Below are 27454 nucleotides of genomic sequence, written 5' to 3' on the forward strand. Positions count from 1 at the left end.
ATCGGTACAAAATGCAGCGGGTAGGCTTTTAATGAAAATAAAGAAACATGAGTCGGATCACACCCGCACTGGAGTCTTTTAATTGGCTTCCAGTGCAGTACAGAATAAGATATAAAATTTTACCGTTTGTATATAAATCGCTAAATAATCAGGCCCCACCATATTTGGCGAATCTCTTAACTTTGTATACCCCCTCCAGAAATCTACGCTCAGAGAATCAGGAACTACTGATAGTACCGAGAACAAAATGCCTTCATAAGGGTGATCGGGCATTTGCGGTAACAGGGCCGAGACAATGGAATGAGCTGCCGTTGCCTATCAGGTCTGCAAAATCGCTATCGATTTTTAGGCATTTGTGTAAAGCACATCTGATGTCGTTAGCTTATAATGAGTAGATGTGATATTTTATATGTGATGTATTGACTGGTTGAGGTATGTTGTTATTTTTATCCTTTATTGGAATATGTATGTAAAGCACTTTGGTTCAACCTGGGTTGTGTTTTAACAGTGCTATATAAATAAAACAAACAGAAACAGAACGCATTATAATCACCGACGCTGTCTACACTGGATACAGTATACAGATGCGCATTCAGATTCTGACATTATCCACGCGCTTGAGTCTGTCAGACTAATGGAAGAAGAGTGAAAGAGCGTTTGCTTTGAGTCCAGTTTAAACGGCTCTTTTGATTATCTCTAAAGACTTCAGAAGAATCCAAGCGTCGGAAACAATTCTGTTTTTTTTCTATGTTGCCCGGATCGTGTCCGAGGATTAAATGTTTGTTTGGAGCATTTTGTTTTGTAAACGAGGCACAGTGTAATGCAAAGTTTGCAAATAAACTTTTGAAAGATAAAGAAGCCAACTGTATTGGATCTGACCTGAGCTGCTTCACAAACTGTACTGTAAGTAAATGATTTCATAATGCTTTGTCTGTAAATGACGGTTTTAAATAGGCAATAATTAAATTGGGCAATAGTGAGTGGGCTTTCATACTTTTTCCTATGCAATGACGCTAGCCAATCATAACAGTGGCCGTTTACTGACAAACCTTAAAGGGTAACTAAACCCCTGGTCAGAGCCTGACTCCACCCACTGGCAATATTTGAAAAATGCTGGAAAAGTGGGCGGAGCCCAGCGGAGATGGGGATGAACGGATACTCTTTCCGGATCGTTTTCAATACTCGCAATTCCAACTCCTGACTCGCTACAGTGGTTTTGACGAAACAATGTGGTTTTTATACTGCCATGGGCGTGGTAGCTCGTACCAAGGGCGTGGTAAGCTAAAACCTGCTTACGTCAGCTCTCACTGCTACCGTCACGAACTACCGCAAACATCCAATAGGAAAATTCAACTGCAGTAGTCACCGTTCGACCTGAAGAGGGCAGCACTCAGACGTTTTTACACCATATATTGTAGAATTAAAACACTTTATACCCAAATGTCAAAAAAGTTACTCGAATCAATGAACAGCACTAATAAAGCCCCAGTCTTACAGATCATTAACTAAAAAAAGTTGGTTTAGTGTTTAGTTACCCTTTAAAGAATCTGCCCCTTAAAAACATCATTTTAGACAGACGGTCAGAATTAGGATTGAAAGTAATCGTTTTTCCTCATATATATTTGTTTTTGCAATTTGTTGCAACACACTTTATTAACATTATTATAAGTGAACCTCAAAAATGATGTCATGACCTTTAAGATGTTAAGTCGTGTTTACTGAAAAATGAATCAAAGTGAGTTTGTTTAAAAAAGAAAATAATCTCGTATACGCTTTGAATTAAGTTTTTTTTCGGACCCCACTGACAGATGTTTTTTCTTGTTTTAAGCACAAACTCTTAATTTTGATGACTTTTTCAGAATGCAAGACTTAATATTTGATGTATTTTTTGCCTCTCAAGTAAATGTATCTTTATTTAAGAATTTTAAGGTCATTTTAATGGAAAACAAGACAAATTTTTATGGCAGTGATTGGACAAAAATGTCGATATGTAACTTTTTCTTGCGCCTTCCTTTGTGTCTGTAATCTGCAGCTTTAGTGGGCGGCACTAATAAATAACTTCCTGTAGCGGGTCAGCATTGCGGAAGCAGTGACATGTTCAGACACTGAGGCTTTGTGCAATGAATGGATACAGAAGACGGTCAAACAAGACCAGAATTGTTCTGGATGTGTGACCAGACATAGCTCCATCTATTGTCAGTAGTGCTGACGCAGGGTAAACGTTTGCCAAGTGGTGCAGTCAGACTACATTAACCTACAGTGGCAGGATTATGGCAGTCTATGTCCTTGTGCACGCTGGTTATGCAGCCCTAGAAAAGGAGAAAGGGAGTGCAGATCCACTTTAAACCATAATGAAGTTCCTCGCTATCAATTGAGGTTTTCAATGTTGAGGTTTTGCTATTAAGAAAGCAAATTACGTTCTTTAGGGTTGTAATGTTGTGTAAGGCCTAAATATTAGTTGATTATTTGGCCCCAGTTTTAATGTTGTAGCTCATACAAAATATAAATAGCATGTTATGTTTTATATTTTATGCACTACTGTTCAAAAGTTTCAAAAGTCGGTAAGATTTTGTTTTTTAAATAAGTATCAAGTATCTTACAGTAATATTGTGAAATATTATCATTTTAAATAACTCTTTTCTATTTAAATATATTCTAATTTGAATAATTTCAGCATCATTACTCCAGTCTTCAGTGGAAGAGTTAGGGTTAGGGTTAGATCCTGATGATCCACATGATCCTGCTGAAATCATTCTAATATGTGGATTTTCTGCTCAAGAAATATTTATTATTATCAATGTTAAAAGAGTTGCTGCTTAATATTTGTGTGAAAACTGTGATACTTTTTTTCAGTCTTTTCAGCCACTTTTCTCTCTAGATATTGCAATTGAAAAGCTAATATCCCTCCATCACTAGTAATATACTGTATGTTATATATTGCTGTCTGTATTCTACCTTATTTTCTTCTTGCACTGCCTCTCTCCAGCGTTATGGTGACAGAGAGCGTATCCACCTCAGTGGTGACCTCCAGTGGGACGGGAGAGGACGAGGAGGAACAGGCCCTGCTGGAGCGCCTGGCTAAGAGAGAGGAGCGCAGGCAGAGGAGGATGAAGGAGGCGCTGGACCGACAGGAGGAGGACGACACCAGCCAAACCTCAGAGAGCAGCGCTGGTCTGCGGCCCGGCCCGAGATACGAGGCAGAGGAGGAGCACAACAGCAAGGAGGTGGAGAAGCAGGTGGAAGAGGAGGAGGTCATCCCGAGGGAGGAGGTGGTTGTGGAGGAAAAGCCACGGAGGTCTTATTTGAGAGAACAGGTGTGTATTTCTTTTTGTATGGTTTGTTAGACCACAGGAACTTGCATTTAAGGTTTGTTTATGGCATTTAACTTTGTCTACCTGTAGGAATCCGTTGAGGAAATATCTAAAATACCTGATGAGGTATGATAAGTGTTGTTGTTTTTCCAAAATGGCTTTTTTTTTTTTGTCTCATTTGATGCAACAAAGCATGTGACTGCAGTTCCATTCATAGGACAATAATGAGCAAGATGCTCTGCCTGCTTCCGAAGTACGTGAGGTGATTTTAAATGAAGACGTAAATGATTCTGCTGTTGTTTCGGGGACGGATGTGGAAAATGGCACCGCAGAACTCACTGCAGGTGTACACGAGGAAAAGAGTGAGATAAAGGGATTGACAAAGAATGGAGTGGATGAAATGAGAGAGACAGAAAACGTTGAGAAATATGAGACAGAGATTTCAGAAAATGACGAGTCTTTGGTAAGAGTTTAGTTGTGTTTTGAGGACACTGCATAAGGTTGGATGGTTTAGATTTTGGGTGAGAGATGAATAAAAAAAAGCTTATTCGTAAAGACCTCTTGAAAATCAAAGGTTTTTGAAATTTAGTCTCTGCATGTACTTTGAGGCCTCTATATGCTAGTGACAAACTAACCTTTAGCATATATATGTGTTCAAATAAGTCTTTTACTGCCTTCCTTGATTTCGCGGACTTGCTTACACAATTTCGGCGCTGTCAGGCGGAAACCTTGTATCTCCAAACACGTTACTTTTCGGGAAATGGAGTGTTTTGTCTGTCATTAGAAAGGCTGCATCTGAGGCAGTGCATTACATTTTCATAAACTTACAGGTTATAAAGTTTACTCTAGCTATATGGGCGCACAGTTTTTCTGTCGTGTCATGTTGATCTTCTCATGTCATGAGAAATACTAGACTTCTCCACTCCTCCAATACATAAAACATTATCCTTTATATATGTAGTGTTTCTTGAGTAAAGAAAACACTATACTTTTTCAAACAACCAGTTCTTAATTTACCCTTGTATTGGAAACAAGCAGAGACGGTCCAAACGGTGTGCGGCACTTCATTCAAGATTGCAGCATGAGGTTGAGGTTTAATGGACAGTTTGATGATCCAATGGAGATACGAGGTTAAATCACAAGCTCCTTGGTTACAAATTTAAAAACCCACAGATAGACAATAAAGGGCGAACAATAGTAATGATAAAAAAATTTACAAATAAAATGTGATACGAGGTTTCTGCCCGAAACAAAAAGCCTTTAAATGTCTTTAGCATGTGTTCTGCTATCAACAGAGAGGATCATTTATCATGTTTTGACTCATTGATGCATTTCATTTGCTTAAAGTGAATATGTATCATTAAATGCGTACATGTGCCACCATGTTCTCATGACATCACATGATCTCGCTAAGGTCAGGTTCAAAACATTTCTGCCTGAGTTTCCAAGTTGAATGTCCAACTTCGAGTGCCATTCTTTTGCAATGGGTAGTTGGGAACTTTCTGAGTTGAATGGAGACCATGTTTCTATTTATAGAGAATATTCATGATTTGATTTTGTTCTAACAGGCATTGCCATTTTTCCCATGGAAAAACAATACCTAATACAACCTGCCTCCAGTAGTAAATAGCAAATAGTAGATCTTTAGCTATTTAATAAAAAAAAGGCAAACTCTTCAACCTCCGGTTTCAATTTTAAATATGAAATAATTTCATGGGGTCTTTAATAGCTTTGGATACAAAAGTCAATTCATGTCTTACTATTTTTCAGTGCAGCCATAAAATTTCTTCCCCAAAATCCTAAATCACTCCAGGCACTATTTGAGCACAGTGTGTAGTGTTTTCACCAGCGCACACAAGTATCAGTGCATTTCACAATGCAGGTTTAAAATCTGCTCAATGATCAGCGGTTACACACCGTGTGTTCACTGCTTGCTGCATGTCTATTGGGAGTTGATTGTGTGTGTGAATACACCAACAGCACCCGCATCTCGTTCTTTCAAAACTCTTCCAGCGCTCCGTCTCTCTCTCACGCGCATGCCTGTCACATCCACACATCACTCACTTCTGCTTGTGTGTGTACAGATGGAAGATGAAGATATGATGAGGAAGAATAAACAGCCAAATGGAGGAGTGTGTGAGGACAGCCCTCTCAAACACAAGAAAGCCGAGAGGACTTTCAGGTCAGTGCTCATTAAAAACAATTAATGATTGTGTTAGATTTGGCAGCCTAATGTGTAATGCTTCGTCCAAATTCGCATACTATCCCTCCTAAATAGTATTCGAAATTAGAATTAGTGTCCCAAATCATAGTAGGTTGAAATGAGTATACCAAAGATACCATCCGAAGTGCAGATCCATGCACACTCCAACGGCTCATACTGCCCACAACCCATTGCGCATTGGACTTGGAATCGATTAGAACTACAAACACGAATAAAAAGTGTTAAGAAAAACTACAAAAATGGCGGATGTGTGAGACTGATAGTTAAGTAGAGAGGTTTAGATGAAGGGTTTTGAGTGATTAATAATCCGTATCTAACATGATGAAAATATATTTATTCAATGTTATCCACATTATATTTCATTATGAACTTATAAGGATACATTTGCTCATTCATTTTTAAATGCATCATTATGCAAATACATGAGGAGAGTTACATTTAATAGAATGTTGAGGATTTTAACTATGTAAGTTTCTTTTCTTTTCTAAAGAAATCTCCAAGGATTTGACCAGAACATAAGTGTATCCATAAATTCTTGGAAAACAATCGATACATTTATTTGGGACAAATATAAGCCTTTTCCTTGCACCAATAACCATAATAACAATGAGTCGTTAAAAACTCATCTCTTGTGTGCAAGTACAGGACGTTGAAATAAACCTACAGATAAAATAATCACGTTCCACATGTCTGTTAGTCTGTTTTTGACCTTGTTGAAAAATACATTTCTATGTGTCCAGCTATATTCGGTTCAGAGCTTTGCGTGATGAGGTATTTGACGCTAGTCACCTGATCTGCTGTGTCCTGAGGGCTGTTCTCAGCTGTAACTGGACACTGTGTTACCTTAGACAGGGGTGTGCTGATTCACTAAGTCTGTGTGTGAATAGGTTGGGTTTTCTTTACACGTAAAGAACATGGATGTGTAAAGGTGTTGACAGACCCTTTAACCTGTCCTGTACGAGTGAGAATCTGTTTGTCTGTGCGACAGCCGAGGCAGCTTACGCTCTCCTGAGGCGCCGGAAGTAGACGAGGCAGACGGCGAGGATGCTCGCTTGGAGGCCGAGAGAAAGCTGGAGGAACTGAAGAGGAGGAGAGATGAGATGGAGAGCGAGGAGTTTGAGAGGATGAGGCAGAAACAGCAGGAGGCCGAGGTGGAGCTGGAGGAGCTGAAGAGGAAGAGGGAGGAGAGGAGGAAGGTGCTGGACGAGGAGGAGCGGCAGAGGAAGCAGGAGGAGGCCGAGAGGAAAGCCAGAGAGGAGGTGTGTTCGTTTAACGTCAATGATTCATTTCCTGTTCTGGTAACAGTTTCACTGACGCTGTGGAATTTGCCTCGATTCGCTTTTCTGCAAGCGAAAATCTTGATGAGGGTCCTGTCATCAAAACTAGGTGACTTCTGTAAACACCGCTGTAAAAATGATATGATCAGTAAGTCATGGAAACATATGTTTTTACTAGGGCTGTCAAATGATTAATCACGATTAATCACATCCAAAATAAAAGTTTGTGTTTACATAATATATGTGGGTGCACTGTGTATAATTATTTTGTGTATATATAAATACACACACATGCATGTGTATTTAAGAAAAAAATATTATTTATATATAATATATTTATATATAATATAAATTATATATAAATCTATACACAGTATATACATGAAAATATTTCTTAAATATATACAAGCATGTGTGTGTATTTATATATAAATAAAATAATTATACACAGTGCACCCACATATATTATGTAAACAAAAACTTTTATTTTGGATGTGATTAATCACGATTAATCATTTGACAGCCCTAGTATTTACATTATTTTTACTCTAACTCTAACTATTTCAACTTTTTTTATTAGATATACAAAATTTAGTCAATTTCATATAATTTAAGTTGAGATGACTTGTACAAGTGAATTTAAGGCAGCAACTTGTAGCACATGACCTGTGCTACAAGTAGCATTATATAAACATTCAAGTACATATAATGTATACTTGAATGTTTTCTGGATGTCCTTTGAGAACTGAAACCTCATACAAGTACATATAATGTATATATAAACCATATATACAATAGGTTAAATATACCGTACAGTTCAAAAGAAAGGGGTGAATGAATAAAATTAATACATGTATTCAACAAGGATGCATTAAATTGATCAAAATTAACAGTAAGGGCATTTGAAAATCACTTTTTATTCATCAAAGAATTCTGGGGAAAAAGACTTTTGAACAGTAGTGCATACTACTATATTTTTGTCACATTACTGAAACAAATATTGACAAAAATGGTTGTCTAATAAAAAAAAAAGATAATTTGCCCAGTATTTGTGTGCTGTCTGTATTTTTATGCTTAAAGTATCATGTTGTTAGCTTAGCTTTAACTGTAATTTGATATTAGGCTTTGGTGTGAAATAACTGTTGTATACTCTCTCTCTCTCTCAGTATTGAATAGTTGTAATTCAAATGAATTCCAAATCATTTACACGAACATTAGCGTGATCGCACCCAGTGTGAGTTCCACATGAGTGCACATGAGTTTCAGACTCTGGATCTCTCAGTAGCGGGCAAGAAACACAGCCGTCCCTCCTCGTGGAGGCCCGCTCCTAGCATTGTAATGCAAATATGTTCCTTGTTCCTAATGAACAGAGGCAGTAAATGAAAAAAGGACTAATTAGAGATTAGAGGGCCCCGTGCTGATGCTAGCCGGCCGTGCCAAAAAAACATGGTGTAAACAAAAAGGCTTCTTTATGATTTCTCAGCTGCTGTGGAATGCGGCTGGCTGCCAGTTCACGTTACGCTTCCACAGAGAGACACGCTAGACGCAGTCTTGATTTTTGTTGTTCGTCTCATTATCATTCTCATTTATTGCAAGAAGGACATTGTCTGGGACGTGAAGATCCCAGATCAGTCTGCTGGTGGTGTTTTTGAATGAAGCATGCCAGTGAGGTGATGAACGTGTGTTTATTTTATTCTTCAGGAGGAGAAGAGGAGGATGAAGGAGGAGATAGAGAAAAGAAGAGCGGAGGCGGCTGAGAAAAGGCAGAAAGTGGAGGATTATGTGGATGGAGAGACCAGGAAGCCCTTTAAGTGTGTCAGTCCCAGAGGATCCTCCCTGAAGGTCAGCCGCCACCCTCTCTCTCTCTCTCTCTCTCTCTCTCTCTCTCTCTGTCCACAGCTGTCAATCACCCGACAGTGTCAGCTGACTTGTAGGAACACGCTGTCCCCATGAAAAAAGCAATTATCTGCCATATCTTGTAAACATAATGAGGAGGAGAACAGCTTGATGATTGTGCGTTAATGCAGCTGGTGTTCACTGAAGCATGTCTGTACTAGTTTAAAGGGAATAACCCTTTTGTTACCATTTTCCACCTAAGTACCATAGCTAGCATCAGAAAAGGACATTTAACATGTAAGAGAAAAAAACTTCTGAAAGCTTCTTACACCCTGTTTAAGAGATTTTATATTAATATCATAATTTATATAATGATAACAGTATATTTGAAACATTTTCTAATTCTTAAATAATATTTATGTATTTATAATAATACAAGAATTTATAATATAATGTAATGTAAAGTAATATATAATAACATTTATATAATATAATAAAGTAATATAATATTATGAACCTAAAATATATAATTTTCCTTATACATAAATAATAGAATAGAATGCATCTAAATGTATACTTTCCCTTATAAATGTATAAAAAATATGCATACACTTTCCCTTAAACGGTACATAAATAATAGAATAGAATAGAATGTCCTTACATTTATAAAAAATAATATGCATGTACTAACTACTAGGCAATGTCTATGACAGCTTCCATACTCACTTATTATTTAATAACTATAGTAATTCTGGTATTTTGGCATAATCTGTGCTTACTGTGAGAAATAGCATCAGATGCACATTCTGGAATCTGTGCTGAAAGACTTTCCCTCGTGTTTATCATACGCAGATGATACGTTCACAGATCTGCTTTGTCATCATGTACACTGTATGTATTGCATGCTGTGGATTGTATTTGTGTGATTTTTAACCCCTGTTTTGTGGGTAGTTGGATGAGTTTGATATTGAATGATAGTATCAGCCAGAATACAGGTAATCGATTGTAACAAAATAATAATTGACTTCATATATTTTCGTTATTTCATAACTCGTAATTCATTATTTCAATATCGATATTTGTATCAATGGTGCATTTGACGCCGTGCATCTAATTTCCGAATTATTTTTCTGGTTCTCGCATGCTTTGGATATGGGTTTCCTGCTGTCAGTGGTTTTAAAGTCAGTTCTTTCCTTCTCTTCCCTTTGGAATCCATCTTTTTACAAAAATACAAAATGGCGCGGTAGTGTTTTAGTGTGAGATAAAGCCGAGCTGCTCTCTTCAAGACGTGAACTCTAGGGGGACGCAGGAAGACCATTAGACTAATAGGATTACTGTAACCACATTCTAACGGAGCCGTTTCAAACACGCCTGAGAATGGGGAATTTCCTGCTGAGGAGTATTTTAGGAACTCCCACATTCGGTTGAGGGGGGAAGTGGATTCAAGATACTTTTGGGGTTTGTATGTGTGTTGTCTGTGTGGTTTTTGTTGTTGCTTCACAGGAACACTTTCCCCCCCTCTTAGCCCTGTTGTCATATATCATAAACACAGGCCACGGTTCCCACAGAGAGAGAGAGAGAGCTGAAAAGGGCCCTGCTTTTCCTGGCCTCGTGACAGTTTCATACCGAAAAGAACAGGCTAGTCTCTTGCCTCTCAGAATAGCCAAGTCCGACAGACAGCTCGCATCTGTGTGTGTGTGTGTGTGTGTTTTATGTGTGTGTTCCTCATGACCAAAGCAGTGACCTTTGTTAAATCTATCCATTGTTTGATTTCTCTTCCCAGATCGGTGAGAGGGCAGAATTTCTCAACAGATCAGCACAAAAGAGGTGATCACTTCTACTTTTATTCCTTGCTGACCTTTCATGAAAACATGTTATTCAACCTACCTCCTAAGCACAAATGTGTCCAAAAAATAAGATTAATTACATAAATGAATAATCTGAACTGTTTGGAGTACTTTTGGCTAGGTTAAAAGAAAGTCCTGGTTCCAAAACAAGTTTAGACAGCATTTGTGGCACGTTGTTGATTACCAGACAATTATGTTGACTCGTCCCTCAGTTTGTAAAAACAACTATACATGCAGTGATAGCAGAAATCAACTGTTTACATTCACCCACAGGAATTTTGTCACATAACCAGTCCCAGCCCTAAAAGAACAGTCCAGAAATCTATCTATCTATCTATCTATCTATCTATCTATCTATCTATCTATCTATCTATCTATCTATCTATCTATCTATCTATCTATCTATCTATCTATCTATCTATCTATCTATCTATCTATCTATCTGTCTGTCTGTCTGTCTGTCTGTCTGTCTATCAATCATCTGTCTGTCTGTCTGTCTTTCTGTCAATCTGTCTGTCTGTCAATCATCTGTCTGTCACTGTTCATCTATACATCTGTTTATCTATCTATCTGTCAAATCCATCCAATAATTATTTATGTCACACATGAACTGTTGTGATTTTAATTGGCAGTTAATTTTAATCTGTAATCTTTCATTGTGAAAATGATGCTTATAAATACCAGCATGAGCTAACGTGTGTGTGTGTGTGTGTGTGTGTGTGTGTGTGTGTGTGTGTGTGTGTGTGTGTGTGTGTGTGTGTGTGTGTGTGTGTGTGTGTGTGTGTGTGTGTGTGTGTGTGTGTGTGTGTGTGTGTGTGTGTGTGTGTGTGTGTGTCAGTTCCTTAAAGGCATCTCATGCTCCTGTGGTGTCTAAGATTGATAACAGATTAGAACAGTACACCACCGCAGTGCAGGTGAGTCCTACATCATCGTCTCTCAAACTGAACACAAGCAAAAGATAAATCTATATTAAACACAGGATACCAGAAGACAGCAAAGTGAAATCTCTGCCTTTCGTTTCTGCCTTGCTCTCTCTGGTCAGAGCAACAAGGAGGTCAGATCTCCCAGATCAGCTGCCATAGATCTTCCTATGGTGACAGACGGTATTCGCAACATCAAGAGCATGTGGGAGAAGGGGAATGTCTTCAGCTCTGGTGGAAGCCCAGCGTCAACCAATAAGGTTTGTGATGTTCATTTACATAGACTGATGGGTGGGGGAAGGGACCCCACTTTTTCTCTTGGAACCATTTCCTGTCCATTCTGAACTTTAACCCTAAAGGGAGTTTTTTCTTCCGCCCCGTACAGGATGCAGCTGGGATAAAGGTGGGCGTGGCTGGCCGCATCAACGATTGGTTAAATAAAACTCCAGAGACAGGCAAAATGTCAGGAGGAAGACCCACGGTAAGCCTTTGACCCTGTCCATTACACCCTTGAGTTCTGCTTGCATTAGACCAGAACAAGATGAGTATTGTTGTATGGCACCACCTAGTGGTAATGCTCTACGCAAAGGGAAATAATACTTAGCAGCACTGAACTAAACCAGATGTTTTACAAAACATTAGAAAGAGATTCATGGGAGTTTATGTTAATTTCAGTCATTTGTATACTTTGACTATTTCTGTAATCACATAGAAGGTATTAAAGAGGTGGTGGTATTCAGGCTTACTCATATTTCCTGTCATCATCGCTGACTGGCTGTTTATTTTAAAACTCTGGCTTCAATGTTCAAATATGGATGTAATATAAAAGCATGCTATAAATATATTTAAGTGTACAAATCTCTGTAAACTTAAGAAAAGAAGTCTAGTTAACTGTGCAGTAGTTCAGAGTTTGAACGTCGATATGGGAATTGGGAATCAAAGTACTGAGTTCGTCAGAGTAATTACAGACTGTGACTGGTCTTAGTTAAATGAAGCAAATAATTGTCAAGAACATCTAAATTCAGTCATTATAATTAGTTACAAATGAAATCACAACTGTTTTGGATTTAAAATTTCACCCGTTTACAGAAAAAAAGGAGATACTGTTCATTTGTGTGTACTTTTCCTCGTCCAGGGGGTGGTGCGTTACAGTTTTGCTTTTTAGAAACCAGGATAAGGTTACAGTGGGAGTTTACGCCTCATTTACGAGCGCCCAGAGCGTTAACATAATAGGGCCGACCTTTGACCTGTTGCTCAAGTACAAAACCCACGGGTGCACTCTTATCACAATATCCTTATACTAGTTTTTGTACTAGTACTATTTAATAATGACAGACAATAGACAAAATTGGCTAAAGCATTTTTTTTAAATGCAACTTTTATTGTTGTTCTTGCTGTTTAAATAATTTAATTTTAAGTTTTACATGGTTTAATTGTTCATCTATTAGATAAATTAAAACACTTTACAAAACATCTTCATATCGTTTTTTCACAGGCTGCAGCATTGCTTCATAATTCGTATATTTTTAATGGAAAATAAAATGAATTTACATTGATTTACCTTGAAGTGAATGTATGTCAAGATTTATTTGGAAAAAGAAAACATTTCATATAATGTCATATACATATGTGATCTTTGTCGAGCAGCATTATTTTCTGTCATCAAAATGGTGCACCTCACCTTGGCCTTCACAGTTTTCCTGTCATTCTCTCTTTCTCTTCCACTGTTACTGTAGATTTCCCTTTGCTTCTTCCCCTGGGCTTCTTTCCTCCGCTTTCTCTTCTGCTTTCTCTCTCTCTGCTGAAGATCAGGTATGTCCCTTCCCTCCAAGTATGCTCTCTTGCCTTAAGGACACTGGCATCCGTTATGTCACTACTGTCGGATTGACGTGCATGTACATGTGTTTACATGAGTTGTGAAGTTCAGGGCCATCTCGCGAGTGATATTACACCCCCTTCTCCTCCTGCAGGACCTGAAGCCAGGTGACGTGACCAGCAAACGCAGTCTATGGGAAAACAAAGGGTCCTCTGCTACCAAGGTAACCAAATACAGGTTTTTTCCCCCCCAATCAGCCCAACTATCTCTCTCTCTTAGTTATATATACACATAACATTTTTCATATGCCCCTGGAGAATGAATTAATAAAGCACTTATGTGTCCAAACAACAGGCTGTGGGTATATTATAACCCTTCAGGCATGCCATTATAGGACTCTGGAGACAGTAACAGTCATAACACCACTCTAGCATGATATCTGCAGTATAACATTGCCATAACATTGCCTGTGTGTTTTGTGTTTTAAGCCATCCCCTTGCTAATTGTCTACAGATCTGACCACCTTGAGGAGGTAAATGTTACTTTATCACACAGGAATGCACAGTGTTTGATGAGCCACACTTAATGCATTTATCACAAGATGGCTTAGGAACTGCGATGTCATGCCTTTGGCTTTTTTCGTTTCTTCACGGAGCTTCTCTCACACTCTTGCTCACTGCCACAAGAGCAGGCGGTTGGTTTGCAAGGAGGAGGTGCTTTAAAGGACTGAAGTCACCAGGAGTAACTCCTGTAACACTAATTGACCTTATGTTAAGCTCTGCCCACCTTGGTTACCATTGCTGACTCAGACAAGCATTACATAGGTTCTAATAGGAATGAACTGGATTATGTTCATGAACAGTGAGATTTTTTTTTTTATCAGTAAAATATGCTCATGAAGTGGAAAACAAGCTAATTGCAAAGCATGGTGTATATGCCATTTTTCTGCCCCTTTAAGCAACCACACAACACACCCTTGCAACTCCCTAGCAACCACCCAGGACTCCTTAGCAACTCCCTAGAAACAACAGAATGGCAACAGACCTAGCAACATCCTGGCAGACATCCACAACACCCTAGAATCATGGTAGAAATTTTTGCAAGGGCAAAACTTAAACAAATTAAGTTACAGTTATGTGATAAAAATACTGTGAAACAGAATCTAGATAAATGCTTATGACAGTAAACTTAAAAAAGACAAAGGCCTCTTTTGATGGCAAGTTGTAACGTTTTGGTTGAAGCAGAGGAGGAAGCAGGATCCAAGTCTTTTATTAAATAAACTCAAAACTTCACAAATACAAACTCGGGTAAAGAACAACCGCCAAAGTGCAACGATAAGAACTGACAAAGACTGAACTAAACACAGACAGACAAGCTTAAAGGAGAACTCTGGCGCAAAATGAACCTTTGGTCTAATAAAACATTGGTACCTAGTCAACCGTTCTCTGAGATTTGTTTTCATGATAATCGAATGTAAAAAGTTTTATCTCTAAAAACTGTTTAGCGTATAACGCTAGTAATGGGGGCATTTAATAAGCAAAAAGAAATCGCTAGTTAATACCCAGTGTTGGGGAGTAGTTAACTACAAGTAGCGACGCTACTAACTTAACTATATTTTTCAGTAGCTTGGCAGTAGCTCAGTTGCTTTTTAAACAGTGTAGCTTTTCCAGTAGCTAACTACTTTTTGCAGCAAGTAGTGGTGTAGCGCGAGCAAAAGCTACATTGCGTTTTGTCGAGCCTGCGCGAATAAGCGCGATGCAAGGATATTCTTGCATCCAATTTTTTGCCATTACCGCCACCTGTTGTTTAATCACGCATCTTGCGGCTAACGGTTCACTGACGCACAGAAGTGGGTTGACAGCCCATGATGGAGCAAGACGTGGCCAATATTATATTTGGAGGATGGAGAAACAACTAACGTTAATTACCCATGGCCTTATTTGTCCAAGTTCATGTCTCTCAAAGAAACGACAAGTAAAGGTTACACTTTTGTATGCAATCTTTGCAAACCAAAGTTTAAAACGCTGTCTACATCGAAGACCTCAAGCACAAATTTAAGGACGCACATACAGTAATGGTCATTTTAAATGTATTAATTATCCTGCTTTATTGCTCTCTATGTTACATCAAATTTCTATTTCTGATTTAATTACCATGACCCGCCATGATCTGTCCGCCAGTTTGGTAATGAACATAAAAGACTACTAACGTTTGCGCCATTTGTCAGTTGAACAAAAAATGTAATCTTAGTTTGTTTATCGGACGACAAAGGCTTTGATCTAATTAAATTGCTGTATAGATTTGTTGTGACTGGTTTCAGGGCGAATTGTTTTAAACACTACATATTTTACTTAAAACATTCCTCTGACACTTATTCAGTTATTTATAATATACGTTGTTCAAAAAAAGCAAAAGTAGTTTCAATGTAGCTAGCTACTTTTTGATAGTAACTTGTAGTGTAGCTAACTACTTTTCCAAAAGTGTAGCTTGACTGTAGTTTAACTACTTTAACTTGCGAGTAGCTTGTAGCTTGTCAAACTACAGTTTCAGAGTAGCTTCCCCAACACTGTTAATACCACTAACAAGGCTCAAAATAGCCCCACACGAACACAGTAACATAATGAGGGTCCCTACATGCAAAACGAAGCATTGAGAACTTTGTAAGTGTACAGACCGTTTAATAAGAAGATATTTTATGAAGACAGTCCACTTCGTGTATACAGACAGGAGCCATCTTTGGAAAACAGTCTCGACTAGTCAAACCACGAACGCCATTCATACAGTTCAGCTCACTTAGCACGTCGTTCGTGGTTTGTGTCTGTATGGCTCCTGTCTGTATACACGAAGTGGACTGTCTTTATCTTTATCTTCTTATTAAACGGTCTGTACACTTACAAAGTTCTCAATGCTTCGTTTTGCATGTAGGGACCCTCATTATGTTACTGTGTTCGTGTGGGGCTATTTTGAGCCTTGTTAGTGGTATTAACTAGCGATTACTTTTTACTTATTAAATGCCCCCATTACTAGCGTTATACGCTAAACAGTTTTTAGGGACACAACTCTTTACATTCGATTATCATGAAAACAAATCTCAGAGAATGGTTGACTAGGTACCAATGTTTTATTAGACCAAAGGTTCATTTTGCGCCGGAGTTCTCCTTTAATAAGATAACAAGGGGACGTGGCTAATAAGAAACACCTGGGGAGACTAATCAACATTAAACATAACAAGCGACTGCAAAACATGGAACAAGACTGGGGAACACAGGTTGTAAACATCACGCAAGTGATAACTTTACTACAACATACTCACCATGGTACTGTGAACTCAGTCACGATTGCATTTGAATCAATATGTAAATGAATTAACATTGATTTACCTTGGAGCGAATGTAGGTCACAATTAATTTGGAATAGGAAAACTACTGTGTAGCTTGTGTCACTCTTACAGTAGAAGTGACTTGCCATTATTTAATAATAAAATGTAAAAAAGGACATTAAAGAGCAAAAGCTTGTCTGATAATATGCTGGTTGGTAATTAGGGCGGAGCTTAGCGAAGGATCGTTTCACCTTCCCTCTCTCTTTCATTCGTTCTTTTTTTTTACCATCACCCCTTTACAAAGGACTCTGCCTATTGTGAAAAGATCTATTTTAATGCTGGCATGACTGGGATGCAGTTGACCAAACATGGCGGTTTATTCACATCACGAATAGAAACCAATTCCTGACGATCCCATCGTCTGAACTTGAAAAGGCATTCCCACGAGCGCTGGCCTTCATATTTTTATATCCACAGATCAAACAGATAATAACGGTAGTCATTCAGAGCGGGTGGCTCTATCTTTGGAACGGGCACAATAGAATCTTCTGCTGGACTGTCAGCGAGGCGTCAAGATCAGGCCAAGGCCGCGGTTTGCCACAGATTGCAGTTTTGCCCCAGAGCACTTAAAGGACTGGTAAATGGTGACGTAAAAAGCCTAATGAAGGGAAATCTGTGGTCATAACCGCACTGATGTGACCAAAACCAGCAGTGCAGTTTGGTCAGGAGTGGAAAGAATGAGGGTTTCACTTGTATGTGAATCTGGAAAAAGAGTGCTGTTTGAAACCATGCTAAGCATGTTCCTGTCACTGTACACGCAGCATGTCGGCCACAAGTGCTTTCACTGATGACTTTTTGGAGCACATCGGCACAAAAAAAACATGTTAAAAAGGAAATGTAAAATGAAATGTGAAGGCATAAGTGGAATACCAGACGGATGGGCTGGGAGGGACTCTGCCACACTGATTAGCACATTAGCTTTTATTTATGTTAATCTCATTCTGTCTTTTTCTCTGTTTCTTTCTCTTTCTCTCTTTTTCCATCTTTCTTTTTGATTTATACCTCACCCAGGACGCAAGCAGAGGAGAGACCAAATCCGTCACCAATGGTAAGTGACAAGAAGATAAATTGTATTTGTGTAAAACCGTGTCCCATTTCCATTTTCCAACAAAAAGCAATTTGTCAACCAGTAACTGCTGCGCAATGTGACTCAATCACAGGCAATTAGAATGTATTTGATGCATCAAACACGTCTATTAAGAGCAAGGTTTTGGACAATAAGATTACACAGTGGGCGGGGCTACCAAGTGTTATGCCACCAAAATGGACCCTTTTTTGGACCCGTTTTGTAACATAATCAATCTCTCTATATTTTTTCCTCTTTTGTGAGGTCATAGAAACGCTATTGTGGATTTTTTTTTTCTTTTGGTACTGGAGCAAACGGGAACACAAAAATTATATTTGTTGTAGCTACCGTTCAACACTTTTTCAACACAGTTTTCCCAACTATGACGATTTCTGCTTCTGAAAACAGTGTGAAACAACCAAGCGATCGTCAAGATGGCCCGGTGGCACAGTTGTGGCTAGATTGGGGGAAAAAATTGTGGATTTACTTGAAAGAGATTTTGCTTTTAGGGTTTAGATAACAAATAACAAAAAAAAAAAATAATAATAGGTTGGTTAGCACACAGTGTACGTTTTATTGTGCATGTGTGTTTGCAATATAGTTGTTTCTTTTGCCTATACATCCAAGCCAACATGAGGTCAAAGTCCTACAGTGAAGGGCAGGTCTCTCCATATTGCACAACACCCACAATCCCTCTGGCAGGAAGCCCTTCCAATGATAAATCATAGCTGCAGGCACGTCGTTCCCTGGCTGAAGTCTTTTAAAATGCCTCTTTGGCATTGTTTTCTATTTTGAATGCCGGCCATTTGTTCCTCTAAAAGAGACGCGGTGGCCTTCGGGCGTGCCAGGCGTTTTTTGGGTAATGGGCGACAGGCCCTCTCACCCACGTCGGCCTGCTCGTCTCAATATCACACTGTGGATTATGGGCGTCTGTCAGTGCCAGCAGGGCTAAAGCTGCATGTTTGTCACATTACTGCATGGAGCGGCAGATTAGCATGAAAACTTACGTCCTTCCAACCACTTAAAAATGGTCAAACACATGGCCAGCTTGCATTTAAGAGATGTTTTTTAACTATATTTAGCTCTGGAGGAGAAGAGAAAGGGTGTATGTTACAAATACACACAGCTAAGCATACAAAGATTTTGAATTGTCCCATAATCTCGGCTGAATGAAAAGCGTAACAAACATTTAACCCTTCTTCTAAGGGGCAAAAATGTGGCCCAGATTCCATAAATAACATGCAGTAATCATCTTTAAACATGTTGGACAATAATCATTTTATAAATTTAATTTTGGGTCAAATTTGACATACTTGAGATCTACTTATTTCAAGGGTTCTATATGAATTACAACAAGGCTGCATTTTTTTTTTATTAAAAATAAATACAGTAAAAACTGAAATATTGTGGGAAAAAGTATTACAATTTAAAATAACCATTTTCTGTTTAATATATTTTTATGGGTTTTTTTAGCATCATTACTCCAGTCTTCAGTGTCACATGATCCTTCAGAAGTCCTTCTAATATGCTGATTTGCTGCTCAAGAGACATTTCTTATTATTGTTGTTGAAAACAGTGCTTATGCTTAATATGTTTGTGTAAACTATGATGCTTATTTTTTCTGGACTGTGGTGATTAGAAAGTTCAAATTTATTTAAAATAGAAATATTATAAATGTCTTTGTCACTTTTATCAACTTAATCCATCCTTGCCGTATAAAAGTCTTAATTTTTAATTTAATTTTAAAAAAATCTTTTTTTGAAACGTACTGACCACAAACAACCTAGTAAAAATTTGAATTAAAGTGTGTGTCATCTCATTTATTTTCAAGCAATGTTATGACTTTTCTCTTTTGTCTCTTAACAGGAACGGGCCATTAACCTTTCAAAGACGCCAGAGAGGCAGGGACCAAGAGAATGCACAACATTCCTTTTTAAACTTTTATTAATACCAAAAAAAAAAAAAAAAAACACACACACACAAGCATTTTATACTGTCAGGAAGATCTGTGTGTAGACACGGTATAAAAGAGAAAAATGTAAAAATATATATAAATATATTTTTTATCACTGTATTCACAGGCCACCATCTTGCACCATCATAACACAAACGCAGTTGCGTGTACCTTCTGTTAAACTGAAATCTGTGAAAACGAGCGATTACGACTCTCATTTGTTAAGATTATAACAATTATATAACCGCTCAAAACATTACAAGATTCCTTGCATAGGAGGACGAGGAGTAGCATTCCGAATTGTCTTTTGTCAAATCACAAAGCATATTAAGCATGTTATTTACCCTTCTCACCTGTTAATTTATAACTAAAGCAAAGCTTCACCCTGCATTTCATACATGTTCGCCAGTTCCAGACCGAATATGAGCACCTGTAGAGTAGCTGTATTTTGTAGGCCTACTTTTTTTTTCATAACGACACTTAAAAAAAAAAAAAAAAAAAAAAACACAAAAAATTGTCTTAATAATATATGTTAGCATATAGTGTAAGTTTTTGTAATTAACTATATATTTTACTGCTTGATACAAAATGGTCTTTGCTTTTGCTTTCAATAGTATTTTATATCAAAGCAAGTTTTAATTCAGCAGAAGTCCATTATAGTCCTACCGTTATCATTATTACATTATCTTTGGCTTTTTGTACTCTTGGAAACACTGGTCTGAAGTTGTTTGTGACCATCTTTTTGTAAGTGTTAATCACTATGTGTCATGTGGAATAATCGGTATTGGTTGAAACAAGAGAACTCGAAAGAAAGGGAACATGCACTTTTTGGCTTAAATCACACATTTCACAATTTCTGCATATAATGCAAGACCTTGGTTAATCCAAAAACACATCCTGATTTCAGCAAGGAAAAAGAGGACAAGCATATAGTCAAAGTTAATTGATGTTTATAAGCGTTTCATTTTTTGAGTGTCTTCTTTCTGTGCTGCAATTGATTCATACTAAATTGCAGCATAGATGTTGTTTGCTTTCAATACAGCGCTAGTTGGCAGAACATTAGTAACTTCATCATTTAAACGTCATCATTTCTGAATATCCAGTTCTACGCGCTGTAGCTGAACGCTAATGTCTCTAAAAGTTCCTGTATTCTGCTTGTATTTTTTGACAATCAAGTTTTTTACTATTTGTTTCATCTTTGTAAGCACCTATGTATTGTTTCAGAGTAACACTATGCAAGTCGCACCACCTTTAAATGCAATTACCTTGTTACAAATATGACCATTTGTAGCCAATAGTTCCATACAGAGCAACATTGTATCATTGTCTCAGTGACCACAATAAAGAGACCAATGAAAAACACCTGTGATATATGTGTGCTTCTCAATACTCCACCAGACTGCTATGCTAAAGCCATATATCTCTGTCATGCTCCACTACCTCTAACAATAGGCTAAGTTCCAGCAGCCAATCAGAGCAAAGCAGTGTGGTCACATGATCTGGCAGGTCTGTATTAGGTGAGCTTTGGGTTAGTTTGAAACTGTCTGCTGCCTGGACTATCGAGATAAGACTCCCATCTCTCTCTCTCTCTCTCTCTCTCTCTCTCTCTCTCTCTCTCTCTTCTTGGTGAGATCTCAGGTAAGAGGCTTCAGATTTTGTTATTGGATCCAAATGACATTAGTTAATTTGTTACTAAAATCTACTCAAACAATTGCATGCCTACCGGATTAAATTGATTCTGCAAAGTTGCTCATAATGTGTGAACTCAGGCCTGAGGATCACCCTCTTCATTCCTCAGTCATCAATGCAATGCTTGTCTTGTTCGCCAGAGGGACTGGTGGTTTGCGTGCTTTGGGTTTTTCTCTTAATGCTGCTTAATACAGACTATCAATGGCAACATTCCTGCCACCGTCGGTCTGTGACACTCCAGCCTTTTAGAAGGAGTACGACTGGCCCTCGCTTATTAACGTAAAATGCAAGTAACTCCAAAGTGAGACAGTTAATCTGCTTCAAAGACTTGGTGGATTTGGTCAGAGAAGCTGCGCTCAGTCCTCTGGCTGACTCTCTCATTATCACAAGGACTCAATGTAAGATAAACCTTTATCCATGATGATCTCTGTGAAGAGCCATTCGTTTGAGGACCCTCAGACAAGATAGTCTGAAGACCCCTTACAGATGTTGAGTGAAAATAAGACATGACTACAATTGGATAACCTACAGACCTTTGAGCTTTCAGGAGCTATGGTTACTTTAATATGTAACGATTTCATTGCAATAAAAGCAAAAACCAAACCAAGTGGTGTCAAATGTTGCCAAAGCATAACTAAATTAACTTTTTTAAGCTTTTTTTTTTTTTTTACCAACCGTTTTCAATCAGGTGGTAATTTTTTTTCTGGGTTTTGTGGGTGTATGAAGTCGGTTCTCCTCAATTTCACAGGTGTTATTCATGACATTAACTATCAACATGTTCCAATTTATGTCTCAATTTTGAACATATGGGTTTTTTTTCTAAAGATGAAATACTCCAAGGCACTCGTGTGGTGAAATTAAAAAGCCTTTAATTAACAGGGCTAAATCATTCAAATCATTTAAAAGTTTAAGTGTATCTGTTTATTTTATTTTATTTAAAACCTCAGCAAACGTTATTTTTTAATATGTTTTGCTTGAAAAGTGCTTGTGTGTTACCGGTATATTACATTTACAACAATCAACAGTGTACTCTTCACAACAAAGATACCAAAAGTGGGTTTTCGCAGCAATGAAGAACCATTTTTCAGAAAGCATTTTAAAGAACATTTTAATAATCCAATAAGAACCTTTTTCCGACTTCATGAAGAAACTTTTGTTGAATGGAAGGGTTCCATTGATATTAAAGGTTCTTCATGGAACCATTGATGCTAATAAAGAACCTTGTTTTTAAGTAATATTTCATATACCCTTTAGGGCCAGTGCACATACTGTAATCATATGAGTTGCATTAAAAAAACTAGATGGCTCTTTAATGTCAATAGGTGCTGTGGAATAATATCCCGCACAAACAATGTTCTTTAAAAATAGATGACAAGGACACATGCACTCTTGATTTACTCGGAGAATGAGCGGCAGCCCTTGATGAGACCAGCCAATTCATTGTCTGGAAAAGTGTGGAGCACCTGTTCCAAACCGCATAGTTTATTACTGGCAAAAATAGCCACCCTCACTCATTCATCACATGTTTATTGTGCAGTGATTTATTTCCTGGTGGACACACACGTCTGCAGCTCTTTCAACGCATGTTAAGCACGGTATATAAAACCTATATGGTCCAACGATGTTGGACATAATGTTTGTCTCTGGGATCAGGGTCACTTGTAGAAGAATTTTAAAGATGATTTGTAGACCATGTCAAGACTGTTCTGCTGTTAGTAAAAGAAGTGGAAATTAATTGAACTCATTTGACATGCATAACTTAAACTTATTTACTTCATCAGGAATCACTTAGTCATGGCTGACTCAGAGGAAGTGGTGGAGGAGGAAGTACAGTACGTATAACGTTATTACTTTTTAACTGTTTTAATTCATTTACGTATATTCCGAACACTGAATACCTCAAACTATAGACTATACTAAAATAGTAATTGAAACAGCAGGGTACAGTAGTGGCTAAAAGTGATGTCTGGCCTAGGAAAATGTACATTTTTTAAACATATAAAATAAAACTTGTAGCTGTAGTTTGCCCTTTTGCCAAATAATTTAACCAATATATAGCACATTAGCACATACTGTGTACTGCATAAATAGTGAATACTATAACTAACACAACGTGCATTTTTCATATCTATCTTAATGTCATGTGTCATCTTTTTAATTCATTACCCAACTTAAGGTCAACCGTTTTTTTCCTTTTTCTTTTCGTCTTCTCTGTGCGTATGTTATAGGGAAGGTAAGCCAGTTTGAGATTCATGCACTATCACTTATTCTGTCTTCATGGAAATGGAGGCTGGTCCAGAGGATGTTTTGCGTGCTGTCAGCTTGTGTGCATGTGCTATTTTAGAAACTTTAGGTACCCAAGAATCGCTTTTGTCCTCGGCTATATACATGCCCATTACAATTAAGTTACTCGATATTAATATCAGTAGGCCAATGTGCAGGGTGACATTGTTGCATCAAGTCAAGTATGTGAATGTCCTGCCCATGTACATTTCCTATTGTCTCAGATGTCAGTCCCCCCATCCGTCTCTTGTGTGCTGTCCATAACGGTCCGTGAATGTAAAATGTAATGCTTGTTGTCTGCAAGTACTGTGGCTCATTGGAAAAACGTAGCCTACCTCGTTTCATGACTCTTTAAAAGTGAAATATTCAGTGCGTGGCGCTAAAATCTGAAACAGATTAACGTGACAGATTAAGTTATACAAGATTCAACTTTTTTTTTTAAGTCAGTTTAATGTAATTTAAGTTGAAATGACTTAAACATCCAAATTGTACTTAAAAATTGAAAGTAGCAACTTTTTTTTTACAGTGAAGTAGAAGCATGTTTTCCCGATGAGCCTGAGTTGATTTATGCCGTCGTTAAAATGATCATGTAAAAATCATGTCAAATTCATTTAACGCATCATTTGGTCCATGCTCACATGCAAATTGCATCATAGGCTACTGCATTGGTGGTCTATGTACTATTTCTCAATGTCATTTACAAGCTGTTGGGTGGATCTCAATGTTCTGACAAAGGTTATAGATGATCTGTTTGTTAACTTGATTCAGCATCTTGATTATGCAAAGACTGATCAAATATTATGCTTCTGAATGTATTTGCTACTAATAGTTATTATGTTCACACTGTAGTGGAGGAAACCGAAGAGGAAGGTAAACCCGTGTTCAGTGTGTTGTGTTGCTTTTCCTGCATGAGAATACATTTTAAAATTAACTTCAAAATATTTTAGATTTAGATATTAATACAACATATGTGGCTTAAAACAAAGTCAGTTTCATGCTGCAGACTAGAGTCTTTCACACACATGCATGCAGATATTTCAGTTTATTCTCACAGTTAATTCGTTCATTTACTCATCTTCATTTGTGCAATTATTTCTTCCTTCCTTCTTGCATTCATTTGTTCTGTCACTCCCCCTCTTGAAGTGGAAGGTAAAATTTTCAAACTTACTTAGCAATGATTGCATTCATTAATTTGTGCACCCATTATTGAATTGTTCATTCACCTTTTTATTGTTTTAGTGATATATCACTTCAGCAGTAAATTCACCTTTTCATATAATTGAAAACAAAAGCTAGCATATCTTCATACAAATAAACTTGCATGATATTGAAATTGCATTACTGTAGCCTTTCCATAATAATGGTTTCTCTTCAATAGTGGCGCCTCCATCAGAGGAAGGTAATGCATCTGACCTTTATTTTGTGGTCATTTTCTGTACATTCACCATCATTAATGCAAGGTAATATTTCATATTTCATGTTATATTTTCATATTAGAACCAGCCCCTGAGGTGGAAGGTAATCATTCCCTCATTTGAGTGTTAATACAGTTATAAATGTTTTATGATTTTAAAATAATATCATAGTAACAGTAGTCAGCTATCTTTAAACCACTGGATCAACACATATATATCTATGTGCGTAATACAAAATTCATTAATTTTAGTACTCACCATCTGAACCAAGACCTGCATTCAGGCAACTCAAGTTCAATTCATTTGCTAAGAGAATCTCTTGCCATAAACTAAAATTTTATTTCTCCAAATTCCATGTCTTTTATCAAAAAATGAATGTTTTGTCAGTCAGAATATCTGTTCCTGAATTGCAGATCTTAGTAGTTCTGTTATGGTATTTTTTTATAATTTTCTCAAACTACTAGTCTTTATAAACTAACTGATTTGCTGTTCTTATATTAGAGCCTCCGGAAGTAGAAGGTAATCATTTCAGTTGTTAAGAATATTGAGGTTATTCATACTTTATAATGTACAAGTGTCTGTAAATTTTCATTCTTTAACCACTTATAACTTATCTCATATCTGAACAACAGAGGAGCCAGAACCTGAACCAGAAGGTAAAGCTCTTCAGCTTTTATGAACCAAACATTCAGCAAGAATTTCCAAGACATTGCGTTTCTAATTTTTTTGGCACTTTGCAGCTGATTTTGTAATAGCATGGTCTCAAGGAGGATTGACGGGTTGTTTAGTGTGTGTGATGTGAGCAGCACTGGGTGGCCAGCGCCATCAGTTCAGTTACATGTAAATCTCACTGGCCAAAATCATGTCTTCATGATGGACAGCACATTTTCTTGTAAACTGATTCAAAATGTGATGATCGATAGTGATCTGAATCAAGTGTTTACCATGATTACAACTGCATGATGTCTCATTGTGAAGGCTGGAGGACAAAAACTGTTTATTTGTAAGGTTCGTATGTCGTTATGCAATATATCAGCTAATTGAAATCGCATGTGTGATGATTGTGACTGTCAGAACATTGGGGCGTCACGTTCAGCCGGGCATTTGTTACAAAATCAAAACATTTCTTTTGTTCTAACAACTTAAAAATGTGTCAATGCAATTAGTCTTAATGTGAAATTTTGTCTGTTCGTTTTTCATTCTTCACCTAACAGAAGCCCCTGTAGAGGAGGAGGCCGCAGGTAACTGCTTCTAAAATCACACATTCGGTTTGGTCGATTCCCTCCAAGGTTGACGTGAAGTACTTTGCGTGACATATTATTTTTTATATTTTATCCCCAGATGAGACAAAACCAAAGCCGAAGTATGTCCTATGTTGACATCTTTCTTACTGTGTTTATCTGCATAAATTCATACGTGAAGAATGCACAGCGTCAGTCCTCATGGGTAACACTCATTTTGCAGATTCATGCCCAACATCACTGCTCCAAAGATTCCTGAAGGAGATAAGGTGGACTTTGATGTGAGTGACATGAAGTTTAAATGACATCACTTCCTGTATTCGCTTCAAAGTGTTGGAATGGAATATTATAGTGTCTTGTTTTGTAAACCTGCACATTAGGAATGATATATATTTTCAACAGTAGCCTATGGCGTTTTCATATTCGAACCATGTGACTTTATTGTGAGAATGTATAGACCTTATGTAGCCACGCCCCTTTTCCACGCTGAGCTCATTGTCTTTTGACTTCCGGTCTGTATTTTCACAGCGATCTTGCCTAGTTATGAATGAAAAAATTCGGCTCGGTAAAAAAGATTCCCAAGGTCCATTTGTTAAGACTTTATGCTTTACAATGCTTATCATAAACATTACAATGCTCATGATAACTTTCGTTAACTCTACAATAAGTAAATCAACTTCACCAGCTTATTACTCCTGGACAGCGATGCCATGGAAATATACAGAGCGACCGCAAAAACGGAAGTTCAAAGACAATATTCTTAAGATGGCGGCGCCCTCGTTTCTCTGGTGCATAAGGTCTATAATTCTGCAATTATAATGTTTAGAGAACATTCAGAAAACGTTTTCATAACTCGTAGAACATATTTTGCTAGCTGGGTGAACGGTCATCCACAATTTGCAAAATAAGCACACTTAACGTATGTTATTGTGAATATTAGATTAATGTCAATCGTGTGTGTGTGTGTGTAATAGGACATCCACAGGAAGCGTCAGGAGAAGGATTTATCTGAGCTTCAGTCTCTGATTGAGGCTCATTTTATCCAGAGGAAGAAAGATGAAGAGGAGCTGATCGCTCTGGTCAACAGAATCGTAGGTTCTGCATAATCTGGAAGAACAGTCTAATTGTATTAGACTTCAGAATTGTATTACACAGCTTTAAATGCTAAAAAAAGAAAAAAACATTCAGTCTTCACT

At 37.7% G+C, this 27454-nt stretch overlaps 2 protein-coding genes across 7 annotated transcripts in view; both read left to right on the plus strand.

Moving 5' to 3' along the window:
* Positions 1-20098, plus strand: part of cald1a (caldesmon 1a) — a 54923-nt gene extending 34825 nt beyond the window's left edge. For 2 of the 5 annotated variants that reach the window (XM_056245269.1, XM_056245270.1), the window contains exons 4-16: positions 2987-3314; positions 3402-3437; positions 3529-3774; positions 5396-5493; positions 6524-6794; positions 8514-8654; positions 10432-10475; positions 11334-11409; positions 11538-11675; positions 11801-11896; positions 13386-13454; positions 17622-17658; positions 19543-20098. In XM_056245269.1, coding sequence (XP_056101244.1) covers positions 2987-3314; positions 3402-3437; positions 3529-3774; positions 5396-5493; positions 6524-6794; positions 8514-8654; positions 10432-10475; positions 11334-11409; positions 11538-11675; positions 11801-11896; positions 13386-13454; positions 17622-17658; positions 19543-19556 — 1594 coding nt within the window. In that variant the 3' untranslated portion in view covers positions 19557-20098. Of the gene's footprint in view, positions 1-2986; positions 3315-3401; positions 3438-3528; positions 3775-5395; positions 5494-6523; positions 6795-8513; positions 8655-10431; positions 10476-11333; positions 11410-11537; positions 11676-11800; positions 11897-13385; positions 13455-13719; positions 13764-17621; positions 17659-19542 lie in introns of all 5 variants that reach the window. The other 3 variants (XR_008806638.1, XM_056245271.1, XM_056245272.1) reach the window with 3 other exon arrangements.
* The window catches only part of tnnt2e (troponin T2e, cardiac), a 147634-nt gene that overhangs the window by 114539 nt on the left and 5641 nt on the right, over positions 1-27454 (plus strand). The window contains exons 2-14 of one of the 2 annotated variants that reach the window (XM_056245279.1): positions 21230-21268; positions 23101-23151; positions 23548-23552; positions 24452-24472; positions 24746-24751; positions 24981-25001; positions 25100-25120; positions 25519-25536; positions 25650-25673; positions 26232-26258; positions 26359-26380; positions 26482-26539; positions 27233-27349. In XM_056245279.1, the coding sequence (XP_056101254.1) occupies positions 23114-23151; positions 23548-23552; positions 24452-24472; positions 24746-24751; positions 24981-25001; positions 25100-25120; positions 25519-25536; positions 25650-25673; positions 26232-26258; positions 26359-26380; positions 26482-26539; positions 27233-27349 (378 nt within the window). In that variant the 5' untranslated portion in view covers positions 21230-21268; positions 23101-23113. Of the gene's footprint in view, positions 1-21229; positions 21269-23100; positions 23152-23547; positions 23553-24451; positions 24473-24745; positions 24752-24980; positions 25002-25099; positions 25121-25518; positions 25537-25556; positions 25674-26231; positions 26259-26358; positions 26381-26481; positions 26540-27232; positions 27350-27454 lie in introns of those variants that run through there. The other variant, XM_056245278.1, reaches the window with a different exon arrangement.

The sequence above is a fragment of the Rhinichthys klamathensis genome, unplaced genomic scaffold, assembly GCF_029890125.1.
Source record: "Rhinichthys klamathensis goyatoka isolate OS25496 unplaced genomic scaffold, OSU_Roscu_1.1 h1tg000029l_1, whole genome shotgun sequence".
NCBI classification, from domain to species: Eukaryota; Metazoa; Chordata; class Actinopteri; order Cypriniformes; family Leuciscidae; genus Rhinichthys; species Rhinichthys klamathensis.